Source organism: Mustela putorius, unplaced genomic scaffold (assembly GCF_011764305.1).
Source record: "Mustela putorius furo isolate JIRA1106 unplaced genomic scaffold, ASM1176430v1.1 tig00000743_pilon_pilon_pilon, whole genome shotgun sequence".
Taxonomy (NCBI): Eukaryota; Metazoa; Chordata; class Mammalia; order Carnivora; family Mustelidae; genus Mustela; species Mustela putorius.
In genome coordinates this window covers 9862708-9888103 of record NW_025421464.1, presented here as the reverse complement: position 1 = coordinate 9888103, position 25396 = coordinate 9862708, and the positions used below count along the sequence as shown (strand labels likewise).

At 46.1% G+C, this 25396-nt stretch overlaps 1 protein-coding gene across 9 annotated transcripts in view; it reads left to right on the top strand.

The window, feature by feature from the left end:
- The window catches only part of CHD6 (chromodomain helicase DNA binding protein 6), a 192294-nt gene that overhangs the window by 146766 nt on the left and 20132 nt on the right, over positions 1 to 25396 (top strand). For 8 of the 9 annotated variants that reach the window (XM_045084206.1, XM_045084207.1, XM_045084208.1 and 5 more), the window contains 8 exons: positions 454 to 543; positions 2711 to 2814; positions 8083 to 8212; positions 10021 to 10081; positions 14501 to 14541; positions 21858 to 21918; positions 22614 to 22825; positions 24239 to 24447. In XM_045084206.1, coding sequence (XP_044940141.1) covers positions 454 to 543; positions 2711 to 2814; positions 8083 to 8212; positions 10021 to 10081; positions 14501 to 14541; positions 21858 to 21918; positions 22614 to 22825; positions 24239 to 24447 — 908 coding nt within the window. Of the gene's footprint in view, positions 1 to 453; positions 544 to 2710; positions 2815 to 8082; positions 8213 to 10020; positions 10082 to 14500; positions 14542 to 21857; positions 21919 to 22608; positions 22826 to 24238; positions 24448 to 25396 lie in introns of all 9 variants that reach the window. The other variant, XM_045084209.1, reaches the window with a different exon arrangement.

Here is a 25396-nt window from a genome sequence, read left to right as displayed (position 1 = left end):
CCTAGCAGTTGCCATTAAAAAGAGTCCTAAATATCCAGTTTAAAACTGTGTGCAGGTGAAACTGAAGGCAGCACCATTCAGCCTGACCTGCTCTTCAGGAGATGAGAAAACGTTAACCAGCCTCTCAGGGGATGGCGCTGCCCGGGAAGTCTCTGTGGGAGGGTTGAGTATGCTTTCATAGAGCCCGGGGAGCTGTTTGTGCTGCCGCCCAGGGCTCACAGGGTGACCCGGCAGGTGATGGTGAGATGCATTTTTCCATGTTAAGTGGGGATAATCCCAGTAGCATCTGTCATCAATACCTTGGGTTTCGTTTTTCTAGCGCTTTCTCATATATCACTTCCCGTCACTAATAATGTGGGAACACCCGGACTTTCCCAGCATCCACCTGGGGTGGCAGCTTACAGGCAGCTCGTGGCTCTGACACCTGTGCATTCATGTGTTCACCTTCCACAGGGTACTTCTGCGAGTCCGGATGCTCTACTACCTAAAAGCCGAAATACTGGGAGAGGCAGCTGAGAAAGCGTTTGAAGGAACCCCTGCCAGGTAAACCAAGTCAGCTGGAGCTCTCCGAGCTCTCGGTGCTACAGAGCTGCCACACGAGGCCTATTCTTGGCGAAGGACGAAACCTCCTGTGCTCCTGGAGGCCCGTGTTCACACCCAGCCCGGGGTCAGTTACCTGCACGGTCGGGCAGGCAGGCCCTCTCCACGCGAAATGAAGGAGAAACCGTTTCTCCGCACTACAGCTCTTGGTGAGGTCTTGAGTTGGTTTGCTTTTCCCAGTGGTGGTGTAACATTGAACAGTCAATTCTCTGCCTTAGCTTGTCACTGAGGTACAAGTGTTCATACCCTGATACATTTGGTGCGACAGGTGTGTGCTGGGCGTTTTGGTCAGAATCCTACTCTTGGCCACGGTGCTCTTCCACATTTGGGGAGTTCTCTTTATTTGCTAATCATACTAATAATACCTGGTGCCCTGTTTGATTGTTTGCACCTTAGTTTTGTAAATAAGTGTTCCTACAGCTGTAGAGTCCTGCGGAACTCTCCCAAGATTGCGGAGAATCAGGCCGCCGTGCTCCCAGTTACCACTAGATAAAGCCAGGCAGCCTCCTTCATCTTCCGTAGATAGGCTCTTTGTTCTAGGCCTCTACAATGCCTGTCGTAGCTGGAGAAAACCAGAGGGGGTGGGATTTCACCTTTGCTTTGAGATTACCTGTGGCCATGGTTTCTTCTTCTTCTTTCTGTCCATTGGGCAATGCTGATGGCTTTAGTGGTCACAGGGTGGGAGGGAGGACAATAAAGAAGGAGAGCGGTAAGCAACATTGACCTTCCTACCCACTGGGCAGTTGTAGTGGGGAGCAGCCATTACTATGACCGTCATTACCTGATAAAGTTTTCTGTAGTTACTGTAGTCATTTCTAATGGGTATAAGGAGGTTGAGTGCTTTGGTGAAAGGTTCAATTTATGGGTCATAGAAATGCAACAGAATCCAACCTGATGATTTCTATGAGGTGTTATCTGGCAGAAGTAAACCACCTGAATTTTCTCATCCCACCATGCTTTCTCTCAGAACACGTAGATGGAGGGATCCGGATAGAACATGGAGAGTCCATTACCCACACCCTTCCCTCCTTTCTACTCTCCTCAGTCTTGGCTGTCATTGGCCCTTATTGTGCCATGAGGAATAAAAAGCATTCATCCCCGAAAAGTCATTCAGCTCATGGTCACACCCTGGCAGAGTGGGCCCTACAGTGGAGCCAGATAGGGAGCACTGCCTGGAAAGGTGGGACCCTGGACCGCCATTCCCACTGAGGGAGCTGGGCCTGGGGAGGGGCAGTTAGCCGTGTGTCACAAGAAGAGCCTGTTGGAAGAAGAAACTTAAGATGCTACAGAGGAGCCATCCAAAACAGCTGAGAGGTGGGAGAGAGGAGCCATTAGGTGGATTTTTCTCCCCCAGACCCAAAGCCTTAAAGTAAGGATGGTGCTCAAATGAAGACAGTGAGCCGAGGGTCCATGTGGGCTTTCAGAACACGGACAGAATTCAGTGAGGGGCTGATGGTACAGGCCCGCTAGTGCTATAGGCCTGCTCCTGCGATCAAGTTACATTCATCCCTTTGGCCAGGAGCAGTGGAATTAGTGATCAGTTTTGACCCAGCAGACCACTGCCAGGAGGTGCCACCTACTGTGGGACTCTGAAAGGCTGTCTTCAGCTCCCAGCATGTGCCAGTGCTGACTGTCTTCTTCTCAGTGCTCAAGATCTCTACTTATTGAACCAAGATGATTCAGGGAGTTTTCAGCATTTGATTATGTGTGAATTCGACCATGTGGGCGATGTTCTACCTTCAGTTGACCAATACATTGATGACTTTTGCTGTGGTTCTCAACTGAAGATGGGTGTCTACATCTTACATGTGGACCCCAATTTCAGACGTACTGATGGGTTCTCCAGGAGGTGCTTCAGAGTTTTGTGTCAGTCAGCCTTCCAGTCAAATAAGCCTGGGAAGCAAGTACATACGTGGGAATAGCTTCCTGGATGAGGGTGAGGGGAGGTCCTGGTTAGGAAACCGTGGTCCACAGCCTTCTAAGTCCTTGTAACTTCAGCCTCTTAGCATGTGACTAGGGATGTGGCTTGGTACAGGGCTCAGCCAGTAGTTCTTGCATTGTTTTCTGTCTGCATTGAAGGAACTCTGAGTCCACACCCTTCCTTTCACAGGGAACTAGAAGTGCCTCTGCCTGACATTGACTACGTGGAGATCCCGGTGGATTGGTGGGACGCCGAGGCCGATAAGTCCCTTCTGATAGGCGTGTTCAAACACGGTGTGTATTTCAGTAAATGCTCTCCCCTTCCTGAGAAACTCCATAACCTGTGCACATCTCTGCTAGAAAGTAGCCTCACCTCTGTCCTCTCAGCTGAGTGTGTGAGTCATGAAAATATGGTGAATGTTTGTAGGATCGGTGAGGAGCTTCACAAGGGCTGCTGTGGCAGCAAAGAGCCTGTCGGGCCTTGGCCTGCCTCCTTCTCCCTCACCCTTGGAATCCCAGCGCCTGGCCTGGTTCCTGGCATACAGTAGGCATGTAGCATTTCTTGAGTGAAGGAATAAATAGGGAAAATGTTAGGTTTTAGCGTTTCATATGTATGTAGAATTCTAAAATCATTCTAGATAATCTACATGTTTCTAGTGTGTATCTTTTTGTCTCCTTGGTGTAACAATTAAGAATACAAGATGGTACGAACCTCTTTTTTTAAATATGGTAACCAAGAGTCCAGAAGACTGAGGGAGGTTTTGAATATCTTGGAAGAACTGAAGTACCTCCTTTCCTCACTTCTGGCAGCGTCCTAAGCACCTGTCCCTCCCCTCAGCCAGCGGTCAGGGTCAGTGATGGAAGTGCCATGTGACAGTCAGTGTAATGTGCCTGGTAAATCCCTTCCTTGCCTGGTGAATAACTGAAATCTTAAATTGGAAAGGATTCAGAGTAGGGAGAGTTGGTCGTATCTGACTTTCACTGTCAGTTTGCCACTTACTAAATTTAAGACCTTGAACAAATCATAAATTTCTCTGACCAGTTTCCTCACCTGTACCATGGGATAGTATCAAAGCAGCCCACCTAGAGAGGGTGGTTTGAAGATTCAGTGAGAGCAGGCCTGTAGACTGCCTAGGGCAGGGCTAAGCAGTAGATAGAAGCGGAGGAGATGTTTAGAACTATTCTGCTGTTACTTATTCCTCTCCCTTTGGAAAGTTAACTTTCTCAGGTATGCGTCATCAGTGGTATTCCGCATTTGGAGGCCAGCCAATCATGTAACAACTATGCCTATACTTATTTTAATGAGGAATCCCATCAACACTTGGATTCTGGTGTTAGAGCCGAAGGCCCAGTGCTGCCCAGAGCCCTTTGTCAAACCACTGGGGTTAGGATGAGCAGTGCTGTCCATTAGAACTACCTGTGATGATGGAAGAAATGTCCTATCTCTGCACTGTCCATTGTGGAATCCGCCGGCCACATGTGACTATTGAATATTTGAAATATGATTGATACATGTGAGCAGCTGTATTCCTAATTTTATGTAATTTTAATTAATTGAAATTTAAATAACCACATGTGGTTCCTCTTTGGGACAGTGCAGGGCTGTGCAGGAACTCAGCACTGAAGTGGGAAGAAACACATGACCTCTCTATTGAGCTCAGGGAACCACGGTGCAGCCATAACTTGGTTTATCTAATTTGGGAAAGAACCCAAAGACCAGTTGCTAGAAGCAGCCAAATTAGAGCATCTGAACTTGGTGTGCAAGAAAGTCTGTTGACCCTGTGTTTCATTTCAGTGGTAGTTTTAGGGCACATGGCCACACCCTTGGAAGAGAGACTGTGAGGTAGAAAGGGGACACAGCTTGAAGCCCCAGCAGGATGGCAGACAAAATCTACACACTTCCCCTCCGGCCCTCCTCCGGCCCAGCACACACACGCCACAGACATACAGAAGGCCTGGGTAGGTTAGGACAATAATGTGAAACTACCGAGCTGCCCATGAAACAAATAAAGGGAAATCCCCGAATGAAGAGGTCACTTAAAGCCGGAGCTGAAAGCTCACTGCCAGGACAGTAAACCAGAGGGAACGGGTTTCTGATGCCCACACAGAAAAAGGAAACAGGCCCCTCCAGGAAAAGAGGGCAAGAAAAGGCTCTTTGGCCCAGGGAAGCGGAGATGGAAGATGAGGTGGAAGAGAGAAGGTAGTTGCCATGGGAGGGCAATGCAAGGTGTGCCAGGCAGATACTGACAACAGCCAGAAACCGAGTACGGAAGACCTAGAATACCTGGTATGGCGAAGTCCGTATCCTACCAAAGGTCTTTTTTTTTTTTTTTTTAAGATTTTATTTATTTATTTGACAGAGAGATTACAAGTAGGCAGAGAGAGAGAGGAGGAAGCAGGCTCCCTGCTGAGCAGAGAGCCCGATGCAGGACTCGATCCCAGGACCCTGAGATCATGACCTGAGCCGAAGGCAGCGGCTTAACCCACTGAGCCACCCAGGCGCCCCTCCTACCAAAGGTCTTTAAGGAAGGAAGGATAGTTTGGGATAAAGAGAGTCTTTGCACAACGATGGTGGGTGTAGTTCACGAGGAAGATGTGGCCAACAGTGTGGCCTCAGAATGCATCAGAGAACAGGACTCCAAGGGGACACAAGACTTTCTCTTGTAGGAAAGGCAAGTTAGCACTGGCACCGCACCTACTAACTTGATCATCCTTGAGCCAGCTTTAGGATAGTAGGATTAAGCAGTTGATCTCTCTTAGTCTTACATTAGGAATGTTCAGGGGTCAGCCAGATGGTGTCAGAGGTCACTTCTGTATCTAAAACTGCTCTGCTTCCTGAAGCAGTTTGGGAGGGTCTAAGTGAATCATTCCTAAGCTGATCATTTTCCTGAGGTCCTAAGATGATGCATCACCCATTCCATTCAGATTCCCCCAGATTGCCAGTTGAGGTGAACTCAGTAGTCTTAGAAGGCAGGTGCATGATGCCTGAAGTGGCTGGTTGTGGCGTATGACGACTTCAGACACTTTAAGGTGTACCCAGCATTAGGGAATGGGACCTAAGCCACACATGCGCACTCAGCCCTGTTCGGTTGAATGTTGACATGAACTCATCCTCCTTGGAGGCTTCCAGAATCCAGATCACATGCTCCCCCTAACTGGATGCTACCCATCAAACATTCCGTGAATGTAGGCTCAGACCCATCCTCATCTAGACAACGTACAGGCCACTCCTGTGTAACTTAGCCCCCACAACAGGTCTTACCAGGTGACAGTCGAGTCCCCAGATACCCAGCAGCTGGTAGAGGTATGAGGTTCCCAGAAATCCAAGCTGTGTAGTGTTCACTTTTCAGGAATTTGTGTTGGGAAGCCCTCTGCCTCTGTTTCTATCTCATGGAGACCTAAATATGAGCTGTGATGCTGCCACCATTTTCTTTGTGAAGAAACACAGCCGTCCATTGTCTGAAGTTCCTGGCTCCTGCAGGCCACCCCAGACATACCCTGCTATGAGCAGATCAGAGGGGTAGAGCCATGGTTCCATGTCCGAGCTAACCCCAGTGAGAGAAATGCCTGCACCTTTGGTTGTTTGCAGCAAGAAGGGCCCTGCAGCAGACCTGTTCTGAGTGATGCTCTCGGTAGCTCTCTGTGCCCTCTAAGGCAACCTGGATTTACACAGTTTGTATTAGGATACGAAGTTTAGCATTTCTGTTGACATTCGTAGAAAGGAGCTTCTAGACTGAAGAGACGAGCAGCCCATACCCCTCAAAGGCTGTCACCTACTCTCTGTTCATTGGCATTGTTCTTAGAGGGCCTGCAACTCGCAGGGCAGTTGTTGGGGTTTTCTAGGACACTGAATCAGTGACTCTTCCTTGCCTCCAGCTTCTTAGCTCAGTGAGAAATAGGAATGCTGAATCTTGTCTGGTCTTCAGACCGACACAAGATAAGAGAAAGAGTGCAGAGTGCACTGCAGCCAGGTGGTAGGCTTCCGAAAGAACCTGGCCTGCTTTATGCCCTTGTCAAGCACAGAGCACCTGAGGGCAGGACACCCGGACAGTGAGCCTCCCTCGGGTGTAAAGGCTGGCAGCGAAAACTTTCAGCCTCTCACCCTTCAGAGGAAGCACCCCTCTTTTCATGGGGAGCAGCAGGTGGAGATAGCAGGACTTTCCTCAGGGGAGCAGGAGCATTGAGAACATTCCTGTTTTGCCACGAACTATGGTAGAACACAAGGGAGAGGGTGCAGATGGCTCTTTTACAATGATTATTGGAGAAAATCTGGGCAAAACTGACCTCCTTCGATCTAACGTTGTGCGTGTGTGGTGTTAGGCCCCGCACTAGATACAGAATGTGTAATGCTGAGAAAACAGGGCCAGATTCTTTCCCTAAGGAGCCCACAGTCTCCTGAGAGAGACTGACAATAATCCAGTAATCGTCCTAAGGAACAGCAAATAAAGAACATAAGGCCTCACAGTTTCTTCTGCCATATGCCTCATGCGGGCAGCACCTGTCATTGAGATGGCAGAAGAGTCACTTTGGATTAAAAGGTGAAGAACCTGCGGCTCGTTGGAGAGCCAGGTGCTGCCTGCAGGGCGGAGGACAGAACTCCAGCCATAGGGATGAGGGAACAAAAGCCAGCATGGAGGCCACACACCCGGCAAAGTGAACCCGAGTCTGTTACTAGCACCCATGCGGGTTCTCCGCCACCTGCGATGGGCCCTCTCTGTACGTGCTGCAGAGCTGGAAATGAACCTTGTTTCCTGGGAGCGATGCAGAAAGGGTTTTGACCATCTCGAAAGTGTTTCCCTCAAGATAGGTTGCTACAACAATAGATTTGGATCTTTTCTGTGACCAGATCCTGTCTCAGATTCCATGCATTTAAAAAAAAAAAAAAAACACAAAAATTCTCATGCCTGGGATTATCAAAGTAAAAGTGATGTTATTTCATTGTTTTGGCTCCCTTTCAGGGGTCTCTTCTGAGTGAAATATGCTCATTCTCTGTTTGACTTTGGGGATGTGGTGAGAGGTAATTCCAAAGCCCTGGCCAGTGGATTAGGATTTCATACTGAGTTGGTGAATATGGAGGCAATAAATCACTTTTAATCTGATTAACAAGCACCATAGGCCTCCTTGTATTTTATCCCCTGTATCCGTCACTTGGTTCAGTTTCTGTTTCTAAGACATGAGAGAAAATCAGACTGTCAGAAAACAAGTCCATCAGGAGGTAACAGTGTGTCCAGAGTTCGGGGTTAAGAGAAGAAGTTGCAAAACCAACTTCACTGGTCCCCTTTGCTGTCCAAAAGAAGTAAACAAGTGAGCATTACATCTGTACCTTGTGTCTCTTCATGGACACAGAACATTTACGTCAGCTTTTGTTTTTGGTCAAACACTTACTCATAGGTATCTACTTTAGCTCAGGGATCTTCTTCTGATAGGAAATCTTACAGGATTCAGTTAATCTTAAATAATGTTTCTGATTGTTTTATTTTTCACTCAATAAGGGAAACCATGATTGTGCAGGGCCCAGGGGAGAGTTGGTGACTTCTAACATTTCTCGTTACCCCCGATCAGGGTATGAGAGGTACAATGCCATGCGAGCAGACCCAGCCCTTTGCTTCCTGGAGAAAGTTGGGATGCCAGATGAGAAGTCCCTTTCTGCAGAACAGGGTGTTACGGATGGGACCTCAGACATTCCTGAAAGGTGAGCCAGCCGTGATGTGACATGTTATGCCGTGACTCTCTGACCTCCTCTTTGGATATCCAGCATTCTCACAGTCTCTTCTCACAGTCCAGCATGTCCCTTAAATCTTGCCATGCTGGAACCACTTTCCAGGACTGCCGCATTCGCTAGATCCTGTTACATCTCAGACCTTTTCTTTGACTTCTAAGCATTTTGAACCAAATACTAGTTCTTTTCTTCCTGGGTTCCTCAAGCTGTCCACCATCCTACCCTATTCATCTCTTGTCTGGTCAGAGGATTCTTGAGGAAGAATTCAGACCTCTCATACCTGGCAAAAAGCTAAGAGGTACTGCGAGTACAGTCTTCGTGACCTTGAAATTCCTCAGATGAAATCCTGGCAGCATTTCAGAATGCATTGTTCATGCGTACGGTGAATTTAGGAGCCACTGCTTCATGGCTGTGGCATCTAGGCCTTATTTATGGGTTGTGTGCAAAAAAGCATAGAAGCATCTCCTTTGGCTGAGTTTTACTTACTGTTGGCATAGCCTCCAAATGTGTAAATTTGTTGGAAAGCTAAATAAACGGCCATAAACTGCGGTGCACCCATACATATGCACTTGCATATACCCACACATACGTGTGTGTGTGTGTGTGTGTGTGTGTAAATATATATATATATATATACTTACAGGGAAACATTTTATGTTATCTCTTAGCTTGTGTTTGGTAAGCTTTGAACTGATCTTCTCCCCAAAAGTAGCAGATACTGCTTTGCATTGCCTAGGGCTGTGGCCAGGCCCAGCCAGGGGGACCTGCACTGCCAGGAGCTCCTGACCACTTGCTAAGGCCAAGAAAAGGGTGAAATGGATTTTCCATCTGTCCTTAACCCATGATGAACACTTTAGCTACTAGAACATTCTCTGCTCCAAAGAGAAATTTCCTCTGTGCAGATAATAGACTCATTTGGAGAGATGTTAACAGAAGCCCAAGTGAGCGGTGACACTGATCATAGATGCGGGGGGAAATGCTTCATGGGTGAGGTACCTGAATGTGGCAGAAAGCTTACATTTTTGTCGGGCGTCCGAGAGATAGTTAGGGTAGGTGAGATTCTCCTGCCTCCTGAGCAGGAGCAGCATCGATGAGAATCTTTGAGACAGGAACACTTCAAAGTCCATGTAAGATCGGGCATCAGCTGTGATTAAGCTCATAAGACAGAAGACTTGAGACAGCTGAGCTCGAGGTAGGTGTCTGCTGCTGAGAGGGCAAATGTCCTTCCTTCCTAGCAGGAGCAGCTCCGCTCCCTCTTGAGGAAATGGCTGCCACCACATAAGGGATTCTGCCTGAAGCTTCACCCCGCTGTGGGGGAAGAGGGTTGGGAGTGCTTCTGGACTCGCTAGATTTGCACAGGCTTCAGTCTCTGGAGTCTCTTCTCTTATTTAAGGCCCATGTTCAGATAACTCTCGATGGGCAGTCGTGACCTTGTTAGTGACAGTATCACTGTCAGACAGCTGGCCTCTGAACTTGCAGTAGACAGCAGCCAGGTGGTAGGCTGCCGGAAGAAGCTGGCCTGCTTCATGCCCTTGTCAGGCACAGAGCACCTGAGGGCAGGACACCCGTGTGTCTGAGTAGATCGTCTCACGCTGTAGTTTCAACTGAGTGGGGGTCCTTGCCCGTAGCAGTTACAACACTGGTAGAAACCAAGATTTTGAGGCCTGTGGGCAAAGGGTAATTTTCCTTTCAGTCAGTGATTCAGGGGGGTTTTCTTGGTTTTCTGGTTGCAGAATAGCTCCTGGGTGGTACATGATGCTTTTTATTTTACTTTCATTCAGAGGCAACATGGATAAAGAAGACAACACTGAAGACAAGTCAGACAGCCCGCAGAAGCAACCGGTGAGTCCCGCTGCTGTGTTATTATCCACGTGGTGTTCAGGGTCAGGATGCGTCCTCGTCTCGGCAGCAGGCTTGGGGAGCTTGGTTGCAGTGCTGCAACTGCATTGCATTCTGCCCAGCATTTTAGTACAGAAATCATCAACATACAGACTGCATTGACTTTTAATCTAGTTGATTTTGATACAACTATAGATTTTAGATGCGCTGTAAGATATAATACAGGGTGATCCCGTGTCCCTTTTTTTTTTTTTTTAAAGATTTTATTTATTCATTTGACAGAGATCACAAGTAGGCAGAGAGGCAGGCAAAGAGAAAGGAGGAAGCAGGCTCCCCACAGAGCAGAGAGCCCGATGCGGGGCTCGATCCCAGGACCCTGGGATCATGACCTGAGCTGAAGGCAGAGACTTTAACCCAATGAGCAACGCAGGCGCCCTCCTGTGTCCCTTTTATCTAGGTTCCCCCATGGGAACATCTTGCCAAACCATAGTCCAGCATCACAGCCAGGATGCTGACATTGTTAGAGTCAAGAACAGGACGTTTCTATGACCACAGAGATCCTTCGTGCTGCCCTTAATGGCCACATCCCCTTCCCTCCTGCCTTTTTCCCTTTGTAATTGGTGGTGACCACTAACCTGTTCTCCGTTTCTATAATTCGTTACTTTAAGATTATTTCTTAAGATATGTACTAAGAATTTAAGAATATATATTATTAAATGGACTCATAACAATAAGGGCCCTAGGGGGTTAGCTTTTGTCCCTCATCATAATCCCCTGTGACTCCTGCAGGCTGGTTTCTGTAACAGTACTGCCCTCCTCTTCATTGCTGTGTAGCAGTCCGTGGTCTGGATGTCCGAGTGCAGGGGTCTGCATTGTCTCCAGTTTCTGACTGTTAGAAATACCTTTAGAAGCATCTGCACACAGATTTTCCATGACCACGCATTCCCGTTTCTGTGGGATAAATGTCCATAAGTACAGTTTCTGGATGATATGGTTACTGCATGTTTAGCTGTTTTTTTAAACTGCCAAGTTGGGGCGCATGGGTGGCCCAGTGGGTTAAAGCCTCTGCCTTCAGCTCAGGTCATGATCCCAGGGTCCTGGCTCTCTGCTCGGCAGGGAGTTTGCTTTCCCCTCTCTCTCTGCCTGCCTCTCTGCCTACTTGTGATTTCTGTCAAATAAACAAATAAAATCTTGAAAAATTAAATAAAATAAGATAAACTGCCAGGCTGTTTCCAGCATGGCCATATCCCTTCCCATTGCCTCCAGCCCCGCAGGAGTGGTTGGTCCACTTTCTCCTCATCTTTTGTTGGCTTTTGGAGTTGTCATCATTGTAATTGAGCCATTCTAATAGGTGTATAGTGATATCTGGTTGTTTTAATTTACAGTTCCCTAATAACTGATGATGTTTAATGTCTTTTTATAGGTTTAATTGCCATCTGTAAGCCTCTTCAGTGAAATGTTTCATCGTGTCTTTTGCCCATTTTCTAATTGCATTGTTTGTTTCTTTGTTTTCCTGTTGGTATTTGAGAGCTCTTTATGTAATCCGCATACCAGGCTTTTGTCAGACATGTGGTTGCCGAGTACTTTCTTCTATCCATAGTTTGTCTTTTTATCCTGTTTACATTGTCTTTCACAGAGTAACAGTTTTTAATTTTGAGGAAGTCCAGCTTACCAATTTCTCTTTTTATGGGTCATGCTTTTGGTTTTAAGTGTAAGAATTCTGCCTTTCTGTGGATCTCAAAGGTTTTCTTCTTTGCTTTTTACTAAAAGTTCCTTAGGTTTAACATGTAATTCTGGGGTCCATATTAAGTTAGTTTTCATGTAAATGGAGAGCATTAGATTCAGGTTCTTTTTTTTAACCTGTTGCTGGCTGGTCGCTCTAGAACCATTGGTTTTAAAGAGCTATCTTTTAAAAAAACAAAACAAAAAACTATCTTTCCTGCATTACATTGCTTTTACACCTTTGTCGAAGTATCAGTTGAGCAGATTTGTGTGGATGGATTTCAGGCTTCTCTGTTCTGCTCCATTGTTGCATTTGTCTGCCCCTCGGCCAGTAGCATGTAGTATCAATTATTGTAGCTATATCGGAAATCTTAAAATTGGATAGACTGATTCTTCCCACTTCTTTTCCAAAATTGTTTTGGCTTTTCTTATTCTTTTGCCTTTTCATACAAATTTTAGAATACTCTTATCTGTATCTACTGAAGTTCTTGCCGGAATCTTGCTAGGAATTGCATTAAACCCATATATCTCTTTCAGAATTGACCTTTACTATATGGAATCTTACTATTTATCTCCCCATTGATTTCAAGCTCTTGATTTCTCTCACCACTATTTTATAGTTTTACAGAGAACAATTTCTGTACATGTTTGTAGATTTACATCTAAGTATTTCATTTCCTTTGGTGTGATTGTAAATGGGGTATTTATGTTTATCTTGTATCCTACAAACTTGATCAGCACTATTTCAATTTAAGGTATTTTGTGATTTTCTATGTCAGCAATCCTGTCATCTGCATATACAAGGGTAGTGTTATTTCTTCTTTTCTGACATATATGCTTTACATTTCTCTTGCCATATTGCGTTGTCTGAAGCTTCTGGGACTGTGTTGAGTGAATGCTGAGAGCAGAGGTTCTTGACCTTGTTCCTGATACTAAGGAGGAGGATACTCAGTCTTTCATCATTAAATATAACGCTAGGTCTAGGTTTTTTGAAGGTTGTCTTTATTGAAAATGAGGCATTTCCTTGTATCCCTAGTTTTCTGAGAATTTTTATCATGAATAGATGTTGAATTTTGTCAGATAAATTTTTTGCACTGATTAATATGATCGTGTGATTTTTCTTATTTAGCTTTTACTGTGGTAGATTACATCGACTGATTTTCAAATATTGAATCAGCTTTGCATCCCTGGATAAACTGAGATAAATGCCATTCAGTCATGGTGTATGATTCTTAATGTTAAATTGTTTTATTTTCTTATTGTTAAATTCTATTTGCTAATATTTTGTTAAGGATTTTTGCATCTATATTCATGAGGAATATTGGTCTGTAGTTGTCTTTCAGTACTATCCTTGTCTGCTTTTGGTACCAGTTTAATGTTAACTTTATAAATGAATTGGGTGTTGCCTCCAACTGTTTTTTGATAGAGGTTGTCTAGAATTGGTATTAATTTTCTTTTAATATTTAGTAGCATCCTCCCATGAAACCATCCTGGAGATTCCTTTTTGAGGGAGTTTTAAAATTATGATTCCTACTCTATTTTATATTGAGTAAGTTATAATCGTTTTTTAAGGAATTTGATTTATTTCATTCAAGTTGTCAAATCTGCATGATGTTTATTGTATTCTTTTATCCTTTTGAATTATAGTGCTGTTCCCTGTTTCCTTCCTGATGCTGGAAATTTGTGTCTTCTCCCTTTTTTCTTTATCTGTCTTACTAGAGATTTGTCTACGTTATCTTCTTCAATAATCAGCTCTTTATTTCAGCTCTTTGTCTTCTCTTTTAATTTCACTGATCTCAGGAGCCTGGTGGCTCAGTCAGGTGGGCATCTGCCTTTAGCCCCATGTCAGGCTCCCTGTTCAGTGGGGAGTCTGCTTCTCCCTCTCTCTCTGTGTGCGCGCTCATGTTCTCAGTCTGTCTCTCTCTCCCTCAAATAAATAAATCTTCTTTTTTTTTTTTAATTTTTTTGTTACAATCCCACAGGCTCCTACTGCTCTTTTTTTTTTAATCTATTTTTCTTTTTTTTAGATCAGGTACTTTATGGTTTTCTGTCTTTGAGTTCCCTAATTTTTCTTTTTCTCCTGCATTCTGCTGTGGAGATTGTCCGTCGTTGTTGTTTTGTTTTTTAGAGTTTGGTTATTGTATTTTTCAAATCTAAAATTTCTTTTTGGTTCTTCTTTAGATTTTTGTTTCTTTGCAGAGATTTTTTTCATTTGTGGCATGCATGTTCAAAATTGCTCATTTGATGACTGGTTTAAAATTCCTTTTTTTTTTTTTTAATTATTAGGTTTCTTTTTAAAGATTTTATTTATTTATTTGACAGTCAGAGATCACAAGTAGGCAGAGAGGCAGGCGGAGGCGGGGGTGGAGAGAGGGAGCAGGCTCCCTGCTGAGCAGGGAGCCTGATGTGGGGCTCGATCCCAGGATGCTGGGATCATGACCTGAGCCCAAAGGCTGAGGCTTTAACCCACTGAGCCACACAGGCGCCCCGACTGCTTTAAATTCTTACGTCAAATTCTAAGATTTCTGTCATTTCAGTGGTAGTATTTATTGTCCTTTTTCATTCAGTTTGAGATCTTCCTATTTCTTGGTATGAAATGATAAGATTTTTTGCTAAAATCTGGATATTTTGGTATTGTAAAACTTGGGATCTTACTAAAACTTCTGTTTTAGCTGACTACTTCTGACTCCTGTCTTGCAGGGGAGTCGGGTAGGGGATGGATGCTGCCTTGTTGCTGCCAGGTAGGAGTAGAGGTTCACATTTCCAGCCAGCCCCCAATGAAAACTGAGGGGGATATTTTTCATTATTGCTACACCAGAATGCAAGTTCACCTCTGCCCGTGGTCTTTGCTAACACTGTGGATGGGGATGGGGACCTCATTACTCCTTCTCAGCGATGAAAGTCCCAGCTCCCTACTTGGCTTTTTAACACCACCCCAGCAGGAGTATGGGGTGTTCTGTTGCAGCCTAGTGAAGGTGGAGGTCTAGATTCTCCACTTGGCCTTCGGATGTGTTTGGCCATGGGTGTGTTGAGCCAGTATTTTTGTGTTCTTGGGCTAGGAGGTAGCAGGTATTGCCTTAACATTTTGTGTACTCCTAACATGCCTTTGTCTCAACAAAAGTTTTGTGTTGTTTTGTCTGTACCCTTTGGCATTTCTAGGTAGCCAGCTTCTTTCTTCCCAAATCTAGTAATAAAAGTTCAAAAAGAAAATCATGAAACTCACCACTGTGTCATTCTCTGGGTCCCAAAGTCCCTAGCTGGTTTGGCATTTCTAGGTAGCCAGCTTCTTTCTTCCCAAATCTAGAAATAAAAGTTCAAAAAGAAAATCATGAAACTCACCACTGTGTCATTCTCTGGGTCCCAAAGTCCCTAGCTGGTTTGCTTTCTCTCACCTTTCAGAGTTCTCTTACGTTTGTTTCATATATAATGTCCCGGGTTTTAAGAGGGCTTAGAGTGAGCAATAGGGATGCGCGCATTTTCCCAGAAGTCTGCATTGCATTTTACAAATGAGTTTCTGGGGCTTTCCATAAGCAGACTGAGACCTTACCAGGGCCCCAGCACCATTTGACCACACGTGTTCCCTGGCTTTGAGTTAGAGAGCAGATGAATCTGGTAGGATTTCATGGATTCTGAATCCCAGAGGTTACTGTACAGTTGTCCCCAACTGAGTGCATTGCCAGGATAATCTCAGATCTTCTCTTCACCACCACCCAGAAGTTACCAGTTCTTTTCTTTTGGTTCTAGTTGGGAGAATGTGTGGTATTTACTTTGGCTTCCATCAGCTTTAATTCCTGTAACAGTAACAATGACATAACTTCCCCAAAGTAGGAAATAATTATTGTTCAAAGTTTTGTTTCCATATCTCCCCTTGGTCTGAGAAGCAGTGGATTGAAGCAGATCAGCATGAAACTTCTGACCCTGACCTAAAGGAAGTTGGTTTCTGATGTCAGCAGTTGAAATCCAGGTTCTGCTATTCCGGTCCCTGGCTTCTCCTGTTACTCCTTTTGTCTGGAATTTAAGATGTGTTTTTCTGTAGAAGCAATTCAAGTACCAGAGAAATGCAAGTAATGCCTTATACTTCATGGAAATTCACTTTTTCCAAAATACTTTCTCCATTTGTTGCCATCGATCCTTACCTCATCTGAGGACATAAGCACTTCCGATGTTACTGCCCCCCTTGGAGGGCTGCGGTCACTTAGGCCCAGGAGCTTTAAAGAACTTTGCCAAATTCGTACAGCTACCAGGGGATAGAGTTCAGACTAGATATTTTCTGGATATCCTCGTCTCGTGTTCCCTAATCAGGTATTGTTTTCATAGCCAAGAAAGCAGAAAGTATTTCAGCTGCCATACCTACCGCTTCTGTGGAAAGGCTGCCACCGCCAGCCGGGCTCTGAAAGATGTTCACAGTCAGGCTTATACACTGAGCCTGATCCGTCTTTGATTGTGGAGACATCTGGGCACCGAATGCCTTATGACAGAATTGTAAAATAACTCGTTTCCTTACAATAGGGTTAAACTTCTCTAGAACTACATTTTATTCCTTTTTAAAATTAACACCTGTATTGTTTATTTTGCTTCTGAAACCCTAAAACCTGGGCTATAGAATATAATCAGAAGCAGATAGAATGGGGCACGGCTTCTGCCAGATTCTGAGGTGGACAGATTATAAATAGATTAAGCTCACCTCTGATGTAGAGGGAGAGTCAACGTCTGAACGCAGTCTGCTCTCCCACCCCTGCTTCCCTCCCTTCCCATACCTCCTGCCCCAACCCCAAATACACTGGCTGGGTGTCTCCTTCTCCTAGTTCTGTTCACAGGCAGATCATCAGGCAGGGCTAAAGCTGCCCAAAGAGCCTGTATTGTCTAGAACTAGGGGAATTCCTCTGAATTAAATACACATGGGCACAGGGGACAGTTAATAGATTGGCACAATCCCAGTATCACAAGGAGCCCTAACATGTGTGTAAGTGGTTTCTGAATGTTCTGTCCCCTCCGCAGCCTTGCCTTCAGGTCATTCCAGGTAGGTTTAGGTAATTTCTCAGAGTCCATAGGAAGAAGAAAGAGAAAAAACTGGCTTCCAAGGAGACTTCCTTAAACCGTCCCAGAAATCTGGCTCCTAGTTCGTTCCCTGCATTCTGTTAGTTTTCTCCTGGTGCTGCAAAGAACAAAACTGTTCTTTCTTTCCTCTCTGATAGGATTTTAAATTTTTTTAATTATTTATTTATTTGACAGAAATCATAAGTAGGCAGAGAGGCAGGCAGAGAGGGCGGGGGGAAGCAGGCTCCCCACTGAGCAGAGAGCCCTATGCGGGGCTTGATCCCAGGACCCCAAGATCATGACCTGAGATGAAGGCAGAGGCTTAACCCACTGAGCCACCCAGGTGCCCCAGGATTTTAAATTCCTGAGGCCAGCTAACTACTAACCTTCGTGTTTTTAATGTCTCTTCAGGTGAAGTGCCCCTAGTTCTCTGCTTTCTTTGTATTGTGTTGTCTCCAGACCCTCGCTGTTCCGGCGCCTTCCAGAGCACACTATAGATACAGCCCTCTTAAGATGTCAGAGGGTCAGAGAATCAGGATGTCAGAGTTAGAAGGGACATTTGAGATCTAGTTTATTCCGTTTCCCCCACGCTCTCCCTGCTTTAATACCAATAGAACTTGACTGGTATACAGTTACAGATTGCCCACGCATCTGGAGTCGTGAATATGCACAGACTTTGTGCAGCGGTTAGGCTGAAAGTTTACTTGTGTTTGGAATGGTCTAGAGCTTCGAACTGTAAACAGAATCTCTCTTTATCAAACACGGTATGATATAGGGAGAGTAACAGCTCTTTTCACTAAAACGGTGACAAGGAGCAGCCCACTGATACAGTCACATCTTCTAATGAGGTGTCTTGTCTTCGCTCTGCAGCTGTGCCCACTTCTGACACAGAAGGTCTGTCGCTGGAGGAAGAAGTCAGAGCCAGAGTGAGCTCAGAAAAACTCTCTTGAGAAACTTAATGCCTAAAATGGTCTAAATCCCAACGTAAGAAGAAGTCAGTTAGGAAGTAATAATTACTCTGTTCTTCCAAGTTCAGACATTGAGGGTTCTTTGCACTCGGTAGCAATGTCTGAGTGTGAAGTACTTCCCAGCTAACAGCGTGCTTCCCCTCCAGTTAGGCGTTACTCTTATCCCATTCTAGTGAGAGCAGGAAGCTGAAATAGTTTTCATCAGCTTCAAAAAAAGAAGTCCTACTGGCTAGAGGGCACGAGAGCTGTGTCTCTCCTCCTCAGTGTTTTTCTGTACCCTGCCCTCTTGCCCTGTTAACTTGAATCACTTTAATGACATTTGGTGTGCATCTACTTTCCACATGAAGTTTATGCAAGAGTAGAATGCTGGATATGTTGTCCTGTGAAATGGAAGCCACAGTGGGATCCTTTTAATTCTGCCTCTGTTTATCCTGTTGCCTCTCATAGAGCTCTTAACTTCTGGCCACCTCCTCTTTGTGTCCCTCAGTAGGGAGCTCAAAAGCCTCGTGTACGTCTTTCCCCCTATTTGATTTGGGTCTGGTAGAGTTGGTGACTCTGTCTTATTTTCCCACTATGTTTAGGAGCACTGATCACACAGCCTGGCCAGTATTCTCCAGCATATCTCTCATGACCTCCAGACTATGGGCCCCGGAAGGACAAAGGTTCCATTTTTCCCACTGGTACAGCCCTTGGATCCAGGGCAGTTCCTAGCACTCGAGACACTCGTTTGCTCAGTGTAAGAGGACAGCTCCTTGCCTGTTGTGTTGATCCTAGGGTTTTGTTAGAACTCGGGAGACATTCCCCGGGTCTGCAGGTCCCACGGGGTCTTTGCTGCTGCCACCGCCTCCATCCACGTCAAGGCCAAATAGGGCAGGCAGCCAGGCCCGAACGGGCCGGCCACAAACAAGGAAGACTGGACCTTCTGTTCTCAGTAACTAGGAGTCCGTGCATGTCACTGCCCTCAGTGGAGAAGTGACGTGTTTGGACTTAGTTCATGAACACTGCTCTGGATTCCGCCCCCTGTTGCTTCCACTGGCCAGAGCAGTCCTGCCCAGTGGTTAGAGCTCAGCCTATGAAGTCAGATCTTCAGGGTTTCAATTCCACCTTCACCGCTTAATAACTATGTATGATCTTGGGTGAGAATGATCATCCTCCCCATTCCAGTGTCCTCCTGTCTAAATAGAATAATGAATGAAGGGAAACTGCGTCAGAAGTACCATAGTGTCTGGAGACTCTCTGACCCGGGTCCCAGGAGACCTCCGTGGCTGCTGCTGCCTGCGTCCTCCAGCCAGCCTCACAGCACACAGCGCAGGTGAAAGACAGGACCAGGGAGGTTCTGTCTGGTAGTGGGGACTGTTGATCAGCATCTTACAGCCCCCACCACCACTCGGGAGGCGTTTGCTTTGGGCCAGCATTTGGTTCGACATGGGACGTGATCGACTCATTTGTGCTCCACAGTCACCCTATAAAGATTACTGCCTCCGCTTTGCAAATGAAGAAACGAGCTGGAGAGACTGAAACAGCGTGCCCAAGGCCAAGGGGCTGGGAACCCTCAGACTGCAGACCCAAATCAAATCCCACGCAAGCTCCAGATGGGGACACGCAACACATGGTGTGACCCGTTTCCTTTGTGTTGTTTGCTGTTGTTGCCTTTCCAGTTGCCTTTATTTTGCGGTTCTTGCGGTCAGCAGTCTGGACCCTTCATGCTGAAATGACAGATTCACACGTCCTCGAAAATGAATACTAAATTCAGATCGATCCACGGTCTGAGAGAGCACACGTTGAAACGCTCAACGCTAGCCTGTGTCCTTCAGACGCAGGACTTGCCCGGGGGTTCCCTGTGACCCCGCCCACCACGGCAGCCGCACAGACCACGCTCACTCTGCCGCGGCCGTTAGCTGAAGTCGTGACGGCTTTCCCACTCGGGCTGCTGCTGGGCCAGGTGGTCTCCGTGCTGTCATTTCCAGAGGGAGGAAGTGCCTCCAGTAGAGGGCAGGGTACAGGGACAGGCACTGGCCGATCCCACAGTCTTGCCTTATTCGAGAGTCCGCCTGAGGCCATGCACGTTCCTAACTGTGCACCTGCAGAAGCCATGAGCGGGACCCAAAGGGAAATGTGCACGGCCTGCGTGTCTGCCTCACCCCAAGCTGGGAGCCCTCGTGCAGATCTGGGGTTTGGGGAAGCCCAAGTTAGCCACCCGTTGACGTAATAAGGAGCATGGTGGCTCTGGCGCCTCACTCCCATGTTTTGTAGGCTGTAGGACGTTCCTCCGTCTAGAAGCATCTATAATTATAAATGAGAGCATTCAGAGGATCTTTGCGGGTTCTGTGAGGATACTCAGACATGTGCTCTGTGGCAGGAAAGGATCCAGGACATGGTTGGTAGTGTTTTGCTTGTTTTGTACCCGCCCAAGAAGCGGGAAAGGACGAGGTAGCATATTTAAGTACCACTCCAGAACGGTACAGCACATGAGCCTGAGGCCACCCTCTCCCCACTTAGATGGCCAGAAGCCGTGTGGGCCAAGCGAGAGAGTTTGAAGTGATGTCCTCCAGCTCTAAGTACGTTCGCCCTCCAGAACAGACCTTCAACCCAGACTCTCGCTTTCCCTTTTTTTTGGATGGTTGGAGTGGTTGTCATCAGACTACTGTGTGTGAAACCCAGCTGTGTGACCTTGGGCAAGTTACTGAACCTTTCTAGGGCTTGTTTTCTGCATCTGTAAGAGGAGGAGAGTCGTAGTTTCTACCTCATGAAGCACTTCTGAGAACTAAAGGAGATGAGCCACGTAAAGGGTTTCACATGTTCTCCGTGTTATTTTGTAACAGAAAATGCGCCCCTGCTCCTCTCTGCCTTTTCAGTTTTCTCTTTTCAGCCTCTTCCGTGGTATTAGGGACGTAGGACAACGGATAGAATTTTTACTGTTTCCAATCACAGGTGTCAGTCCGTTCCTACCGAGCCTAGATTCCTGGTCTGTGCTGTGTGCACTCGTCCAGGAGGCCGCGGACATTTCCGGTAAAGGACCCGGTAGTGAGTATCCTAGGCGTGGGAGCCACACTCAGTCTGTTGCACATTCTCTGCCTCTCCCGTGTGCCCATTTTCTTCTTCTCCCTTCCCGTTCTTTTTCTTCTTCCCTTCAAAGGTGTAAAAACTCTTCGTAGCTTGAGGGACATACAAAGACACTAGAGGCCACACAGATTCCTGACCCTTACTCTGATATGACCCTCCCTAACAAGGCCAGAGTCTCAAATCCTGGGGTTACTCTCTTTCATCATTCAGGTCAAAAGACAGTAAGTTTTCATGTTAAAAATGGGGTCCAGTTGAAAAATAGCACTCTCTCTTCTCCCATCCCCAAACTCCCCCACACACCATACATAAAGAACTTTCAGAGTTCCCTTCTGAGACCAAGAAAGGGTTTGTAAAGGGATCCATTAGAGCTAGTTTGACAAACACTCCAGCTTGGATAAGCTCATGCCTGCAGAATTACTCCAGATTCACTTGGAGCCTCAGTTGTGATTTTAATTTTAAATTCCTGGGGGTTTTGCACCATCAGGACTCATGTCTGGAGCAGTCACGTTTTAGGACAAGAGCATCTGTTGCTGTGAAGTAAGCTAACCGTAATGAACATGAACATGATACTTTTCCACAGCAAAGGAAAAAAAAAAAAGAAACCAGAATGCAGGCACCACCTTTGTGAAGTGGCAGTATTAAATTGCAAGAGATGCTGGTAATGCAAATATTTAAATTCACAGCTAAAGTCGTGCTTGTAAAATGCAATTGCCGGGGAGAGCACGCCAGCTCATCGTTCTTTCGGCGGATTTTCTGCAGGCAGAATCATTACAGAATCATTCGTACAGTCCCAGTTAAAAATGCTCATTTGAAATAAACTGCTTTCTGGTTCTTTTAAAACTGCACAAGGAAGCTTTATTGACCGGGGACGATTGAGGTCTTTGAGGTGTTCGTGGGCAGGAAAGAACTCCTGCTCTATGAGGGCTGTCTGAGCTAGTTTGTCCTGGGCTGCAGCTTTTGCTGATGGCGTGGCTTCCTTTACCCCTTAGGAGAGTTCCAGTGATGGAGGCGATGGCATTTTTGGCGAAAAGAAGGAGGACAGCCGGGCAGGTGAGACCACGTCCCTCTGAAGGCAAAGAAAAGTAAGGTCGCGGTTTGTAGTTATCTTGGGGTTTACATGTAGTAAAAATAGGCTTTTTTAAGGAGGCTTTTTAAAGCCAAGTTGACCTTCATCAGACTCTCCTGGAGTCCCACACAGAGCTTTAATGTAGCTCTGGCCAGCTCCCACCACCGTTCTTAAAGTTCAGAAGTGAGATCTGTGGTATCTGAGGTCAGGATGGAGTCAGAGAGAGAAGGAGGAATTGTGGTTTTATTGATTTATTATTTATTTAATTAATTTAGGGAGAGAAATGTTAGAGAGGGTTTGTTCTCTCGTTTTGTTTTTTTCTGAATTTGAACTCAATAAAATGTTCTGCAGTTGGAAGACTCAGCTACACAAAAGCCCGTAGTTCTATTATGGAGAAGGCCATAGAGGGTCTGCTTGTTCCCATGCCTTAGAGCAAGATCCTTGGATCAGTTCTGGCCTGTGGACGGACACATCCGTATGCGAGAGATGACCGAGCCAGCCACAGCGAAAGCTGTTTCTAGAGCAGAGTCGCAGCCCTTCCGGCCCTGCCGGGCTTCTGAGCGGGTTGATCTGGTCCTTGAGTCAGCTGTGGCTTTATTTAAACAAAACAACAAAATAGCCGCCTTTGTTTTGGTTCCGTTTGTAAATACTAATATCCTCACTGATGTTTGAAGCCCAGGATGGCTCCGACCCAGACAAATCACCCTGGCCAGTTTCATCTGCTCTCACGGCTCGCCTCCGACGTCTGGTCACCGTGTACCAGCGCTGTAACCGCAAAGAACTCTGTCGACCAGAAATTCTGGGACCAGTTAACCAAGGATACTGGGTCCAGGAAGAGATGTTCAGGAGAACCTCAGAAATGGATCTCATCAACAAGGAAGCTCAAAAGAGGTAAAAGTCAAGAGCCGAAAGGGCATACAGAGCTGCCGATGAGTAAAGGTGACCAGGGGATGCTGATAGAGCTAGAGACCAAACATGTTCAGTGTGCTCATCTTGAACTTAGGTGGTCTCCAGAACTAATTCAGTCCAGCCTCCAGTGATGGTGTTGGCTGAGGAGTTGACGAGGTCTAGGGAGTTGGCTGGGGAGTTGATGAGATCTAGGAAAACCTTTGTTCACAATCCCCAGACTTTAATGATTTTCCAACTTGACCCTCTTCCTTAAGTTGGACCGCAATCCCTGGAAATGTGGTTTAAAACTAGCATATATATCACATCACGTTGTTTTAGCAGCCAAGTAAATAGCGTGCATTGAAGCTGCCATATTGTAGCTACCAGTCCTTATCAAGCCTGTGAGAGCAGAAAGTACTATAAAATGCCAGCCCAGAACGAGGAGATGAATTATCAGGAATTACTTGCCCATCTGAGAGTCACACCAAAAATGGCTACAGAAGACCAGCACAAGCTAGGAGTGATGCCACCAGGAAAAATCAACAAAGCTGTAGTTCTTAGAGTCTGTCTATCCACCCTTCTGATGTACCATCTAGTGAATTAAAAGAATACCAAAAACAAAAACAAAAAAAAAGTAAAACCACCTTCTGACTTTATGAAATTTGGTAATTCAGGGAAAATACTGTCTTTCACAACTCCAAAGAGAAGAACTCGAGCCCGTCTTCCCTGCTTCTCGCTCCTCCACCGAGCCCCGAGCCCCACATTCCTGGCCTGACTCGCTCTGGGGATGGAGAGTACCGTGCCCAGGAGCCCCTCATGAAGACTGTGGGTAGGGGATAATAATCCAGCCACTTCCTGTCATTATCTCAACCGTGAAGAATGTAGAGGCTGGAGAACCTTAGCGTCCCAGATACAGGCTACGTGCCTACATAAAACCAAAACAAAGCCAACATGAACTAGGGTGGGGAGAGTTGTGTGGCTCAGGGAGTTGCTTCCCTTCTCTGGACCGGTCTCTTCATCGGGAAGAGAAAGGGGGTGAATTTCAGGTCCCTCCAGGATTCTGTGTTGTCATACATACATAGTATTTTAAGACCTTCTTCTCCCATCAGTGGAAACAAACTAGGTAGTCTCTAAAATTAATAAATGAAGAGATCACAAGTCTGCACACGTGACTTAAACATAGATAAATACTGGGAGAAAAAGTTGAGATTTGAAAGTGGTGGTAGGATACGGGCTGTTTTCATTATAAGCCTCTCACCCCAACTTAACTTAAAGTATAAAGTAGGCAAACCAGGCCTAGCTGCTTTCTTGAGTCCGCGGACTCTCCTAGTAGGCTCTCATTAAGTAAGTAGTTGTTGGCTTTTTTTTTTCCTTAAGGGAAAGCAGCTCACTCTCCCTTTCTGGTTAAATCCCAAGGTGGACTAGGAGAGAGCAAGCAGACTTCTACAGAGCGGTGTCCTCCTTCGGCGTCGTTTATGATCAAGAAAAGAAAACTTTTGACTGGACACAGTTCCGCATCATTTCCCGTTTGGACAAGAAGTCGGATGAGAGCCTGGAGCACTACTTCTATAGCTTTGTGGCTATGTGCCGGAACGTGTGTCGTCTGCCCACGTGGAAGGATGGCGGTGAGAATGCTCTCCGTCCGTGGGTCCCCGATGAGACAGGGACAGGGTACAGAATCACTTCAGGTAGGCTCGGTTCTAGGAGTAGAATCTGCCTGAAGAATTCAGGGAAAGACAAGTGAGTTTTCACAAATTCGTGAACTGCTCTTTGGGTCCACTCTCATAAAATGAAATCTCTCTCCCAAAACGATGCCATGTCAACAGAAATTGAAATTGAGGTTAACGGGGCGTCTGGGTGGCTCAGTGGGTTAAAGCCTCTGCCTTCCGCTCAGGTCATGATCCCAGGGTCCTGGGATCGAGCTCTGCATCCAGCTCTCTGCTCAGCAGGGAGCCTGCTTACCCCTCTCTCTTCCTACCTACCTCTCTGCCTACTTGTGATCTCTGCCTGTCAAATAAATAAATAAATAAAAATAAAATCTTAAAAAAAAAAAAAAGAAATTGAGGTTAACACTGCACAGAAGTATTGAGAGGCTAGTGTTAATTACCTTCTCCAGCGTATTGTTAAGTCTCAAGAGATTGACTCTGGTGAACTTCGCTTCTGCCGTACATTATATTGTAAGAACTTGAACTCGTTTCCCGTGTATTGACTTGTAGCTACGGAAAGTAAATGGCTGTCTTTCCACATGCTCCAGCCGGGAGAGACGCCTTCTGAGAAATTGCTTCCTGGCGGGGATGCAGCCGCTTCCTCCTCGTCCCTCTCCCGCCTCGCGCCTGTAGGTGAACTAGATACGGCCCATCTGACTGCTGTGAAGAGCTAAAACAAGCCTGGAGTCCAGCCCGTGTGGGTCCTGGGCTGACAGCAGCATGCCCCGTGTGACGTGGTTAGGGTGTTTTCATTAAAACCAGGGAGCTGGATAGATTGTAAGGACCTGGGCTTTACAGCCCCACTGACAAGACCTGGCCTCAAATCCTGGTTCTGGCACCTGGAGCATATCTGAGCTTCCTTCCTCAT